This window comes from Triturus cristatus, chromosome 12, assembly GCF_964204655.1.
Source record: "Triturus cristatus chromosome 12, aTriCri1.1, whole genome shotgun sequence".
In the NCBI taxonomy this organism is placed as follows: Eukaryota; Metazoa; Chordata; class Amphibia; order Caudata; family Salamandridae; genus Triturus; species Triturus cristatus.
Window position 1 is genome coordinate 50521263 of NC_140595.1, and position 14422 is coordinate 50535684.

The 14422-nt window shown below is 47.7% G+C and overlaps 1 protein-coding gene across 1 annotated transcript in view; it reads left to right on the top strand.

Moving 5' to 3' along the window:
• The window catches only part of ZFR2 (zinc finger RNA binding protein 2), a 701383-nt gene that overhangs the window by 316503 nt on the left and 370458 nt on the right, over positions 1-14422 (top strand). Inside the window, exon 11 of the mRNA XM_085639486.1 lies at positions 8740-8980. Coding sequence (XP_085495612.1) covers positions 8740-8980 — 241 coding nt within the window. The remainder of the gene's footprint in view (positions 1-8739; positions 8981-14422) is intronic.

The window sequence follows — 14422 nt, forward strand, 5'->3', positions numbered from 1 at the left end:
ACACAGCCCTTAGTGACGTTTCTCTTCCTCTTGTGATCCATTATGCCACACAGGTGACAGTCGGCTCTTCTCATTTTTAGGAAATAAAGAGGATCCTGGGTGCCAAAAAGAAAAGACTTTACTTTTTAATTTCTGCTGATGGGGAGGGATGCTTATGACTTTTGAAGAGAACTAGGTAAGTAACTTTTCCTTCTCTTCCAGGAGATTTTTTTCAGTATTCATAAGCACTGAATAGAGTTGGAAGCCTATCCCAGGAAAAAAGGCAACCATGAAAAAACACAGCATCCGTACTCACTCAAATAGATTACTCAAAGAGGCCTGACTAACTTGAGCATCCAACTTGGAGCCCGGATCTAAATAGTGTATGGTAATTGTATGCATGGCTCTCCTTTACATGTTTCTGAAATTAAGGCATTTCTTAAAAGAGCTGCGGTGAATGAGCCCTCTGTCTAAAACAAAGGGTTTTATTTGCATACTGATAAAGCTTAATGCAATAAACTATTTGTCTTGAAATTGATTACTTGGTCACACATAAGCCACTTCCTTCAGGACCATAGTTTATGAGTAAGCAATCAATTGTGTTAATACTTTTATCCTGTCAAGCTAGAATTTAATCTAACGAGCAAAGAGAGCTTTTTGTTTGTGTTGAAGGATTTTAAAAGAATGTTGTTGAGGAAATTTGACTGCTTTACGTTAAAGTCCACTTTAAGAGAAAAACTCAAATGAGTTCTCATTATCCCCCACCCACTCATTTGTGATGGAAAACTGAAAGGTTCCTGTGAACACAGAGCCTGAAGTCCACTGACCGTGCCACCTACTGGGACAGCAGTGCTCCTGGGTAAATGTTGTAGTGTAGCCTTGTGTATTGCCTCGGAAGATGGACACATTAGCCTGGATAGTACAGTGCCCAATGTCTAAGGTGGGGATGGAGATCTAGTAGGAGGGAATACCTTTTTATTGCCCTCTAGGAAATCCATTACTCCATGATCATGCTTGTTAGCAGGTAAATTCAGTGCTCATGATTTTTATGAGGTTTCACCTGGATGAGAACTAGGCTTACAGACAAATAACCTTTCCAGGCAGACATCTGTGTCTTCCGTTTAGAAAAAGCTTCCATCATCGAGAGAGATAACTTTGGAAGCTCCCAATCCTCCTCCTTTCTGACCTCAAGATCCTGCTGAAGAACATTCACCTCGAAAGTTCAGCCGTAAGAGGGTTCCTTCTCCATCACTTGACATATCCTGAGATGAATGGGGAGTCTAAATTATCATATACTCCCACATTATTTAGTGGGATTCTAAATTATCATATACTCCCACATTATTTAATCTGATTCTAAATTATCATATACTCCCTCATTATTACTGGCTCATCATCTAGAGTGTTTCTAGTGGATGACAAAACTGGGAGGCAAGAAGAGGCTTTACATGCTAGAAACACTGCACACAGTGGTTATTAGGTGACACTTAAATTCAGAGAAACTCCTATATTCCCTTAAGTGCCAGGTCTGGCCGAAATGATAGGAGAGTAATTATACACATTAGCTGCTCCACAGCTTCTGAAAAAATCAAAGACTCCAGAGAAAGATCCAATCTTTCTCTGCATTGACTTAAAACCGGACTCAGTCATTGTGTCTGCTGTACGTAAAAAAATATCCGTCACCACTGGACACTTCTGCTTCTCTGGAAAGAGAGGGCAAAAGAACGGAAAGAAAATCTACGGAACTGTCTCAACAGCTCTTAAAGACGAAAGAGCTACAGCTCTCCTTGGAAGATATCATTGTTCCCCTTTGTAAACATTTTAAAGATTGCATTGGCACTTCCAAAGGGTCGAAGACAGAACTTTCAAGATGCGGTACATGAAGGTTGGTTGCTTGGCAACCATGTCATCAGTGAGGGCATGGACTTTGCAGAATTAGTGATTTCAAGCTTTAGACATGGAATTATGCTAAACATATTATCATTGCTTCGATTTACATCTCAGAAGCCTGATGCTCAACTGAATTTGCTAATTTTACTATTCAATGACAGAACTCTTTTTGGGTCAGCACATGCAAGAAAATATCCTCTACATGAAGATGGCGGTAGAAACCCTAAAAACATTGGGTCTTCAAGACCACAATAGAGTCTACAAAACGAATTACCAGTATAGAAACAACCTTTATTACAGCCGGCAATGGTTACAATCCCTTTGTTGCCATCCCTTCATCAACAGCAGCAACAACAACAGTGTGGGTACAAATCCAACACTGCTGGGGAACAACAGTTGGTAAATTCATCGGGACACCCCTGCTGAAGTCCATGGTGTTGCACGGAGAGGTCTGGAGTGGCAACTGTAGTGTGGTAGTAGATACCAGTCAAGTCACTTTGCCTTTTCTTTCTGTAAAAGGTCATATGTAATTTGCTTTTCGACTCGCCTCCATGGTATCTTGTGTATCCTTTGCTGGACTGATTGCTGAACTTAGTATCCTGCTTCCAGTCAGCCACCTGCATTGCATACACTTTAACAACATGCACTTTGTGGGGTATTTTAGTATAGTGCTTTGTGAGTTCATGACCCGTTATGAGTAAGTTGTTGTCTCAGACCCGAATATGTTAGAAAGAGACAGTCTATCATGGAAATATCTGCTTAGCATGTCCCCTTCTCATGGAACTATCACCAGACCACACTAACAGCGTTTGTGCTCATTGCCACTTTTAATGTGCGGTGTGTTATACTCCTTTATGTGACTCCTTTCTGTGAAAGAGATGTATTGTTTATTGCTGGCCATCCTTTTCTTGAGCGTAAGTTACTATGCGGTACAAGGTATGTGTGGGAACTATCTTGGATGGAGTTAAGTGGTGTGTTTTCAACAACAGATTGAGATTTCTTCTTGCCATGTGATAGTAGTCAAATAGCTACGCACCTGTAACAGGTTTCAGGTAGCACAAATCCCCAAGTGTGTTTTTATAGTTACGCTGTCCTCGCCTGCACTTAAAATTTGTCTGACTTAATAATGTTGGCTGTCTTCTACCTTGAATCACTGTATCCTGCTGCATGTTCCTGCACATATGATCTTCCCATGAATGTTACACTGGCCTTCTGTGTGCTGAGCACCATCTTAACTAGTGGATACAAAAAATGTATGGATGGAATGCTTGAATTAATCTCAGCCACTGGTAATTACTCGGGCCGCATCCCAGTCCACTGTTATTTTGCACACCATGCCACCTCAACTTGGACCAAGCAATATACAAATGAGTCTTAACCCTGTTCCAGTGGAAACAAGCCAGCCTGAACTGACAGGCTAGCTCCTCCTTTAACCAGAATGCAAACAACAAAATGTCCAAAGCATGGAACTTGGTTGCCTGTCTCGTTTAGTTTCCATTTTGGTATTTAAGTCTTCCAAAGGTACATGAACATGAAAGTACTTGGGAGACTAGCAGGCCACCTACTTGAAATTGATTATCTGATAGAGACTACTAGCCGCAGAGTCCTTAACGTAGAATTATCCCCAGACGTGAGACTGCACCTGGAAAATGTTCTTGTCCCAGCATCTCTGCGCGCCGGGGAGCTGCACCACGCGACTCCAACCCGCCGTCTTGTGCGGGCGTGACGTCAGCGAGGTCACATAAGCCCCATCCCTGCGCGCTGACTTCAGTTTCCTTCTTTTCCGCGTGCAACGCAGATCCGTATCGTGTTCCTGGCCTGAATTCAGGCCTTCTTTTCACGCTTTGCGTTTCTTTTTGGGAACAGTGTGCGAATGCCTTCGGCTTCAAGACGTGCTAGTCTTGCACGCGCCAGATGTCGGCGACGGCCCCTCACCCCATTTGTATGTGGTATTTGGGGGAGCACCATGACTCCACGGACTGCGAGGCTTGTCAGCAGATGAAGCCGAAGTCCCGGCGGGAGCGCCGGATGAAACTCCTCTCGGTCCGCATGTCCAGGTCCGCGTTGTCACCGCGTCAGTCCCCCGCGGAAGGGTTCAAGAACCGCCGCTTCCGTCTCCGACATCGTCCATCTCAGAAGCCGCAAGGGCGTCACTCGCCTGTTGGTGAGTGTCGCAGCTTGTCCCCGAGGCCCGGTCCCCGCCCTGTGGGGGGCGTGGGTTGTGCCGCGTCACGCGTCGCCACCCTACCCGGCGTGGGGGCGATCAGAACCCAAATGGAGGCCTATGCTGCTGCCCTGCAGGCCTCTTTGGCTCCTCTTCCTGGCACGTCCGCGGATCCCTTGTCATGTGCGGGGCCTTCTGTGGAGTTGCCGGCGGCTCCGGCAGGTTCGGCTTCAGGTCTTGGAGATGTGGTGTAGTCGGGTTGCGGCCCTATGGGGTTTCCTCCTTCGGACCACAGCGCCTCTGCCTCGCCGCAAACACCCGTGGGGGTCCCTGTGGTGTCGCAGGAGGGTGCCCGGGGCTTCATCCTCGAGTCCCCCTCGGTCCTCTGGGCAGGCGGCGGCCTTGTGCTTTTCTTCCTCTGGTTGGGCTGGGGGACGGCCGGCTTAGCTTACAGCTGTCGCCCGCAGAGGAATTGCTCTCCACACAGCGTTGCCCTACAGAGGCGAGTGCTGCCTTCGCCCGGGCAGTCTCCACGGCCGCGGGGATTTTGCGCATTGGGCGACCCTGCTGCCCCTTTCCCCGTGGATCATTTGCTTGAGGTTCTCCATCAGGGCTCTGGTGGACGGGAGCTGCTTCTTCCCTTCGAAGCTTCGCTCCATAATTCTCTCTTGGGGGCCTGGGGGCATTCTGCCACGGGGGACCCGGTGCCCCAGCCGCTCCTGCACCACCACCGTCCTGCTCCGCATGATCCTGTCTGCCTTTCCTTCCACCGTTCTGTCAGGGGCCCTCTTCTGCAGACTGCCTTTCCCTCCTTGCCCTCAGTGTTGTCTCCTCCATCGCGGGAGGCCTGGTGGTTAGATTCCGGGGGCGCAACATCTTCGTCTCCTCCAGTGCTGCCTTGCAGGCGCTCAACATGCTTTGTGTGTTGGCCAGAGCCACTTCTTGCTTGTGGGATTCCGCGGAGTCCCTTCTGTCTTGCGCTTCTCAGGAGGGTGCCTGCGCTAATCTGCAGCACCATGTGTTGGATGGCCGGGAGCAGGCGGCGTTTATTCTTCGCTCGGCTCTGGATATCTCTGAGGGGCTTGGTCGCACCATGGCTTCTTCGGTGGCCCTCCGTCGCCATGCTTGGCTGAGGGATAGTGTTTTCCCTGAGAATGTTAGTGAGCGTCTGGTTGACCTCACTTTCGATTGCGCTCTTTTGTTTCACGCCCCTGCGGATTCTGCCATTCAGCGGTTCCTTGCGGGGCTTCGTCCTCCTCCTCCTAAGTGAACCTGGATATCGGTCCTCTGCTGTGTTCCGGGAGGTGTTCTCCCATTGTTTTCTGGGGTCTAGTGTTTGGTAGCCCCGGTTGTGTGTTGTGTGGTTAGTGTGCCTTCCGGGTCCTTCGGTTGGCCTTTGGGTGCTGTTGGCTGCTGGTTCAGCCCCCCTTTTTTGCCTTGTGGTTTTGGCTGTTGGTAAGCCCATGTAGGTCCTGGTATTGGGCCTTTTGTGTCTTCTTTATTGGCTGCTTGGCAAACCGTCTGCGGTTTACCCGCAGGCCTTTCTGTTTGTTCTCTGCTGCAGACTTTTTACCTAAGAGATGTTGCCATGTTTTCTTGAAACGTAGAATACCCTATGTGGGGTACTTGTAGCTATAACGTAGCTCTGTCATGTGCTGGGGGGTGTGGTCACCCTTTTCGTTGTTCAAGAGGGATTGGCTTTCTGTGTTCTGGTTGACGGTCTGGGCCTGTCCTCGGTCTCTCTCTCTCCTTTTCTTCTGCCTGGTCCTACTTCTTTCATGGGTCAGTGTGTGTTTCGGAACCGGCCCCTCCCTTCGGGTGTGTCCTGGCCCTCCCTGACCTCTGTCTTCGGCTTGCGCCTGGCTTGTTCTGGTGCGCTGCTCCGCGGTGTTGCCTGCTGCTGGCTGCGCACGCCTGCGCCTGCCTGCTTGTTCTGGTCCACCGTCGTGGCCCTTAATGTGTTCCCTTGTGCCCCTGCCTCTGGTTCCGCTGGGGCTTTGTGTATCTGTGCTTTTCTTCTTACGCCTGCGCTATTGGCGGTGGGACCGTTCCTGCCTTGTCCACTGCTTGCGGCCAAGGTGTGTTCGGCTGTTTTCCATCACTGTGTGTACTTCTTACGGCGGACCCTGCTTCCGGTTCCGTCTCTTCTGCCTGGGGTTTAAGATGCTTCTTTTGTTCCTTGAGGCCCTTCGGGTGCTGTCTGCCCCTGCGGGGTGTTGGGCAGTCCTCCCTTAATTAGGCGTAGGACCACCTTGCCCTCCCTTATTGTTCCTGTGATATGTCCCCTGCTGGGGCTCTGAGTCTCTACTGCTGGGGAGGCTCTCTCGCAGGCCCTCCTCCCTTCTGGTTATGGCTAGGGTATCTATTCTGCGTTAAGGAATCTGCGGCTAGTAGTCTCTATCAGATGTACAAGTTACTTACCTCAGTTAACGATATATCCGGTAGAGACGATTCTAGCCACAGATTCCTTCACGACCCACCCTTCCTCCCCGTTCTGCGAGGACCCTCTGCTTGGGTTTCTGGACTCGCCTCCCTCTGGGTGGCTTGTCTTCTAGGGGTGTCCTCTTCACTTTCCTCCGGTCAGGCTGCCCGGTTCTGCTTTCTGGTTCCATCCCCCACTCTTTCTTTGATACAGGGATGGTTGGTTTCTGTGTGCCTTTGCTTCCCTCCAGCTGGTTTCTCTCCAGTGTAGGGGTCTCCTTTTGCTCTTTTTTCCCTCTGTTTGTTTGGAGTTTCTGATCCCCTTGCGGTCTTCTAGGTTGGGGATTCTTTACCTGTCCTTTGGCCTCCTGCCCCTTTCAGGGGACCTGGCCCTCCTTGTCTGTGTAGTCTGGGGGTGGATTGCTGTTGCTCCTCTGTTCCGGGCTTGTGGCCCTTCACTGTGTGGTTTGTGGTTGGAGCCTCTCTTTCGTTCTGTTCCGGCGCTTTCATATACTTTTGCCTCCAGGATGGCTATCGCCTTGGCTTGCTCGGTTGTTCGTCGGGGTGGTGCTCTGCCCTTTTCCTGCTATAGCTTCGCTGCTTTGGGCTTCTGGTACTTTAGTGCCGACTGGTGCTATCGCCTTGGCTTGCACAGTTGTTCCTCAAAGTGGTGCTCTGCTCTTTCCCTGCTATGGCTTCGCTGCTATAGTTTTCTGGTACCTTGGTGCCAACTGGTGCTGTTCCTCACCCTTTGTTTCTCTCTGTTTTGTTTCGCTGCTTTTTCGCACACTGTTCCCATGCTCTCCTCAGTTTTGTTGTGATGGCTCCGCATTGTGGCGCGGAAAAGTTCTCCGAAGCAAACTGACGTCAGCGCCGGGGTGGGGCTTATGTGACCTCGCTAACGTCACGCCCGCGCAAGACGGCGGGGCGGAGTCGCGTTGTGCCGCCCCCCGGCGTGCAGAGATGGCGGGACAAGAAACTTTTCTGGGTTCAGTCTCACGCCCTGGGATAATTCTACATTAAGGAATCTGCGGCTAGAATCGTCTTTACCAGATACATCATTACCGGAGGTAAGTAACTTGTACGTTAGCGTTGTGGTTAAGTTTTATCACATGGTTTCATCAACACACTTCACTGCCTTTGTCCAAGGCATTGTGCAAACTTGCTTCTTTAGTTAAATGCACACTAGCAGCATGTTCAGGCTTACTATAAGATCAAGAAAAATGAGTCCCTCTTTCAAGGTTTGGTCATACATACCTTCAAGACTGGCTGAACTGCATTACTATGGAGGGTTAGTGAAGCGCTGACGGTGGGTCAGCCATGAGTTTAGACATGTGGGCATAGATGTGTTGTCCACCTATCCAAGATTTGTCCCAAAAGGGTCTTCATTTTTAAAGTAAATGCCATTATAGATTGGGTCCACTCATTCCCAGGCCCTAAACTTTTAACACAGAAGAGTGTGATGGATACTCTTCATCTGCAATGCATTGACAGGACAAAAGACTTTAGAACGTTCTACTAGCTTATGGTCTCATCTGAATAACAAAGTATGGACAACCTGATTACAAAAACTACTATTACACACTATTTATTAAACTCGGCATGTTGATCGGGTTGGTTGACTGCATACTGTGTTGTTAGTCAGCAAACAAACGTTTTGTCATTAGATCAAGGCAATATTTGATCAGAAAGAATGAAGTATCTTTAGCTTTCATTTGTAAAGTCCTCAGATTAGGCATTTCGTCCTCAATTTATTCCTATTGATTCACTAAACACTATTGTGTGACATCTGTTCTGGCAAAACTCAATATAGAGTGAAAAGCACCTATTCACAATCGGTGCAGTGCATGTGACTGTACAGTAGGGTTGCACTCCAAATGAGAAGGATTTTTTGGCAAACTACGCCTGACCCCATGTTACAGGTTACTTTTTCCCTTCTTACTGAACAAAGTCCCCTCATTTCCTTTAAGCCATAGAAGGTACTAATTACATTCATAACTTCACCCATGTACTCTCGCTAACTTAAAGTATAGGTGGAACCACCCTCATATGTTACACCAAAAATGAGTCAGTCTTGGGATTTAAGACATTCGATAAGTACTTTACTAAACTGGACTCATGTGCTTTCTTGTGACCTCTGAACCAAAGGGTGTTTGAAAGCTAAAGGTTGTTCCAAAACTATTCATGGGATTGTGAAAAGGATAGATTTTCTGCAGTGAATGATAACGTTTTTTTGAACTGAGTCTGTTGTATGTGTGGTAAATGTGCTTTAATCTACTCTCCAGACGCTATGAACAGGCTATGTACTGGAGAAGAGTGGAGGAGGAGAAACTGTACTGGGAAGAGCAGCGTCGTCGGAGGAATCTAGACTGGCATCCACCCCCACTCATGGGTAGACCTGGCCTGCCTGTGCCACCGCTCTTGGCGGGTAATCATTTTAGCATCAGGGGGTTTGATAGAAGAGATGTGAAGATGCCAAGGATCCCAAGACTCTTCAGCTTACCTCTGCAGTGTGACTCTCTACATGTATGTATTTTTTCATGGTATTTCAATAAGGCCTTTGAGGTGTAGTGGGCGGTATGCCATTTCACCTTACCAGTGGTCTGGTTTCCGGGAAAAGTAACAAATGCCATTTTTGGTCATACCCATGGCCTCTTTAGGTAGGAGTATCATTTTGATAAATGAAAGTTTGGTTACGTACCCGTCTACTCGGTTTCAGTATCCCTTTTGGCATATGCCTAAGTGGAAAGGAGACCTCATTTTGTTTCCGTGGTAGAGGATTTCTGCTTTACTTGACTGTCAAAGGTGTATTGACTTAAAAGTCTCAGTGCCTTGTTAATGGCACAACCCTTCTCTGAAGGGTTAGGAAAAAGCATTAGGCACCGTGACCATTTAGAAGCTAGATAAGAATAGGCAAGCCTGACCCGTCTACCTTAAGGAAACCAGGATATAGACTATCAAGAAAACAATAGTGCCCAATTTTTCATTTGCGTATATGTACTAGATATATGTCTTTAAAATTATTTTGATGTATGTTTAAAAAAAAAAAAAAGGAACCATCTTAAAATGCTTATATTTTCGTGCTACTGTATTTTCATGTATTGCGACACATGCAGGTCATTTATCATTAACAATGTATAGGAGTGCAGCGACCACAGTGCTTAGTGCAGTGTGGGTAAGTAGGTGGTGACGCACAAGTTACTTACTTGTGTAACGATATATCTGTAAGAGACATTAGTTAGTGATGGATTCCTTACCATAGAATATCCCCAGGCGTCAGACTGGATCCGGAAAGTTTTTCGTCAGCAGTACTCCTGCGCGTCGGTAGGCGTCGTCGTACGGCTCCGCGTACGTCGCTGGCGTCGTAGTTACCGAGATGACGTCGCTGGAGCTACTTAGACGCGCCTACGCGCGCTGACGTCACTTCTGTACACGACTTTCCACGCCAGGAACGCAGAGCAATGCAAGATACTGACCACTGGTGCATTGAAATTAGGGCCCTGAAAGGGATGACCTTACCCCTAGAAATCAGTACGCAGAACGGGGAGGATGGGTGGGGCGGTAAGGAATCTATCACTAACTAATGTCTATTACAGATATATCGTTACGCAAGTAAGTAACTTGTGCATCTGAAAGAGACACGTTAGTGATAGATTCCTTACCTTAGAATAGATTCCCCAGCAATACCAACCCCGGTAGTGGGTGTAGGAAGGTGGATATCTGACTATGGTTACCCCCAACTTTTTGCATTGTGTCTAGCTGGTTTTTCGACTTAGTTGGCCTGAGATCCTGCCATTCAGGGTCTCAGGCTGTCTGCTCTCTCTTTAAAATGGACTCCATGTACCCTAGGTACATACACAATTGGTAAGGATCACCTTATTGGACCCTGTACAGTGTACCCTAGGTACCCAGGGCATAGGAGTACCCTAGGCCTCCCAGGGGCTGCAGCATGTATTATGCCACCCCTGGTCTGGCCTTCCAATCAGACACAACTGGCTGATCACTCAGCTGCGGCAAGGTCGTGTAATCACCCCTTGCTTAGATATAGTATACCTATATCTACCCTTAAAATAGACACATGTGTACCTATCAGCCACTCCTATGGCAGGCCTTAACAATCCTGGAGGCAGAGTGCTTGGTAACATGTGAGATGGTGCTCTAGCATGAGCTGAGCCTGTCTGCAGCTTTCGGAACCATGTCCTTATAGCTGTTCTATGATATTGCCTACCATATACTCTTAAAGTGCCTTATAATCTTAACCGGTTATGGTAACTATGGTTTGGCTTTATCAAAACATGTCGTGTAAGGTGTCTAACACTTTGGAATAATACCCCCATACCATTTCTGGTGATGAGGATATTATTCCTCCCTTCTAGAGGGAGAGACATGTTAAAATCCTACTTTGCTGTTTAACTCTAACCAAAGCCTCAGCATCACAAAATGGATGCTGCTGCCACAGACACGAGTCTGACCTCCTGCTGCTGGGAGTAATCCCGGCAAGGGAGGCTTGGACAATAGGTTTCCTGCTTGGGGAGGTGCTAGCACCTCCCCAGACAGACTTAAATGTATTGGGGCAGGGAGGGCTGAAAGGAATGAGACATGCCTGGGGCACACAAGGTGCTCCATGCATAGTCCAGTTCAAACCGGTGCTGGGGCACTCCAGCCCCAGCTCTGGCGCGAAACTGGACAAAGGAAAGGGGGTGTAGCCACTCCCCTTCCTGGTCCCACCCATAGGAGGGACCTTGCAGGTAGCCCAGCCCACTAGCCCAGTATATTAGTAGCTAGTTGGGCCCTGCTAAAGTAGATTATCCTGAACCTGCAACTTGAACAGAAACTCTGGACCTTCGACATTCGACGAAAGAAGAAGACTGAAGAATCTCCCTTGTGCCCAAGGAGTGGCTACCCTGTGCAAACAGGCACCATCAAGAGACTTACCCTTTGCTTTGCTGAAGTTCTTCGAGGGACCGACTGCAGAGCCCGACCAGAGCCTTGACTTCCAGACTTCTCTGATCCACATCCACAGCCGAGCTGAGATCCGTGGAGGCGACGAGAGACGTGGGACCGGCTACCTGGGAAAAGTGGCGAGTATCTTCCAGCGCAGCTTCTGAGGCACCCTCGAAGTTGTGCACCGGGGATTGAGAAGCCCCAACCACCATCTACACCGAAGATCAGCCCCCCACACTCCACGAGTCCTGCGTGGGGCCCTTCTGCATTTTCCTGCTTGCCGCGTCTGTCCGGTTGCTTGCCCGTTGGCTAGCGGCCTTTGCGACGACACACCTTTGAACTTCCACTGCTGGTTTGGCTCCTCCAGACTGGCTCCTGCTCCTCTGCAAAAGAGAAGCCAGTCAGTCAGTGATAACTTTATTTCGGCCATTAGACCATATACGTGCACATAAGTACATCAGCAGGTACAATAAAACAATAAATAATTTTACAATTTAAAAAAGAATTAAACAAGACGTTATCATATGAAAAGTAAATACAGAGATTAATTTAAAAAGATTCGTCTCCTGCGCCACATGCCATATAAATAACGAGATACGGCAAATACAATAGGGGGGTGGGTATCATAAGTTAGGGACCTAAGAGCCTGCTTAAAATGACGAAAACCCAAATTCCTACAAATGGGAATTAACCAACATTTTCTAATTGCAGAGTATTCAGGACAGAAGAACAACACATGTGAAACGGTCTCCAATTTGTAATTACATGCGGGACAACTTTCCTGATTCTGCGTCTGCCACTTAGCTGAAAAGGACCTGACTGGTAAAGTGCCGTGTCTAAGCTGAATGTATAATTTTCGAGCAAGCGGGGGTTCGATTTGATCCATGAATTCCTCAAATTTTAAGTCAGGTTTAACTGTGAGGAACTCAGAAGTCAATCTACCCACTGTTATAGAGCTCGAAAGTATTTGGAGATTCCGTGTACATATCAGTGAAGCTAGTTCTTTCTTTGTTAATCCGGTACAAAAAGTTTCTGGGGAATCCCAGAATTCCGGGAGTCCTAGACAGGCACTGGCAGCTTTGATATGTTGGAGCCAGGGAATCTTTTTAGATTTAAGGAGAGGCCAGATCGCAATGAATTCAGCTCTGTATGAGGCCAGTTCAGGAACCGACCACAACCTTTTCCAATACAAGATTGGTCTGGCACTTACAATCTCATCTATTGAGACTAGGCCAAAATCAAATTTCAAGGGAGTCAGAGGCGTACTAGAGGGGAGCCCTACAAGTGTTCTTAAAAAGGACTGCTCAACCTTAGTAAGGGTCTCTGTTTGCTTATGTCCCCACAAATCAGCCCCATAAATTACGGCCGCTCTGGCCTGTCGACAAAAAATCTCCAAAACGGGTGACACTGGTTTATAGGTCGATTTTTTAAAAACTTTAGTGAGACCCCCCACCAACTGGGAGAGCTTAAGCGTCGACTTGGCTATCTGCTTATCCCAGTTAAATTTCTCAGTCAGAGTGAGGCCTAGGTAGACAAAGGTTTTAACCCTTTCAAGGGGAGTGCCGTATAGAATTGGGTTTGGACGTACCCGGTTAGGGGGGTTGAAAATCATAAATTTTGTTTTCCCCAGGTTGATTTCCAATCCCCGCTGCTCACAGAACTTTACAAAACCATCGAGTGTGTTTTGAATGCCCGATGATGTTCTAGACAACAACAGAGTGTCGTCTGCGAACATCAGAGCGGGCACTCGTCCTGTTACCAGTTTTGGGGCATCGTTGTTTACCACACTATTCAGATGGTCAACAAGACCATTGATGTAAAGGCTAAATAGTGTGGGAGCCAACACACACCCTTGGCGGACACCTTTGTGAACAGGAAATCGATCAGTAAGGTCACCATGCTTGCCACATCTCACCTGGGCAAAATTATTTTCATGGAGCCTAAATAAGACTGCTAACAAATAGGGCGGGAGGCCCAAATCAGCTAGAACCTGCCACAATTTAGCTCGTGGAACTAAGTCGAAAGCTGCCCGCAGGTCCACAAACACAAGGTAGAGGCTGCCACCCTCCACCTTGGCTGTTTTCCAATACAGGACCTGCAGGCGAAAAATCTGATCGACAGTAGAAATACCAGCCCTAAAACCTGCCTGGAAGGTAGAAAGGATCCCTTTCTCTTCAATCCACTCAAGGACCCTATCCAGCAGAATCCTCCCCATTAATTTTTGGGAAGTATCAATTAGGCTAATGGGCCTGTAGTTGGAAGGGGTCAATGGACAACCCTTTTTTAGGATAGGGACAATTTCAGCTCCAAGCCACGTTGGAGGCACATTGTCCCCCTGTAGAATGCAGTTAAATAGGGTGACCAGATAAGGGGCCCATATCTTTGGTTGTGCCCTGAACAAATCTCCAGGCAATTTATCAAGGCCGGGAGCCTTATTGGGGAGCATCTTTCCTATTGCTGTTTCCACTTCAGTCAGAGTAAAACAATCAGCTAAATCACAGCAACCGGGTAATGGTAAGAATTCGGAGGTACAGGTAGTTAAACTGTCCTGATCGGGCATACCATATAAGTCACCAAAATGACTTTCCCATATTGAGGAGGCAATATTAGGTGTAGGAGCATGGTGTTGCCCACCAACTCCAGTTGCTACAATGGACCAAAAAGATTTGGCATCATTTCGGCTAAGTGCCAAGCCCAGTTCTTCCCACATTACAACCTCCCTTTCCTTCTTCGCGTCACTGATTGCTTTTTTATACAGGGAGCGATTTACCCTGATGACTTCTCTGTCGTTGGTTTTAATGGCCAGCAACAGAGCCTTTTTGGCCATGCGGCAGGTCGTATTAAACCAGCGGGCAGTTGTGGTCTGAAACTGGGTTACCTTCTTTACCGGAAACAATGTGTCTTTTAGAGCCGTAACCAGTTGGCCATGTATGTCAATTGGGCTGGTCGATGGGCCAATTTTCCCCATTTCTTCAAGAAATGGTATGATAATCTCGTAAAGTTCCGCAAGTTTACTGTCGGACG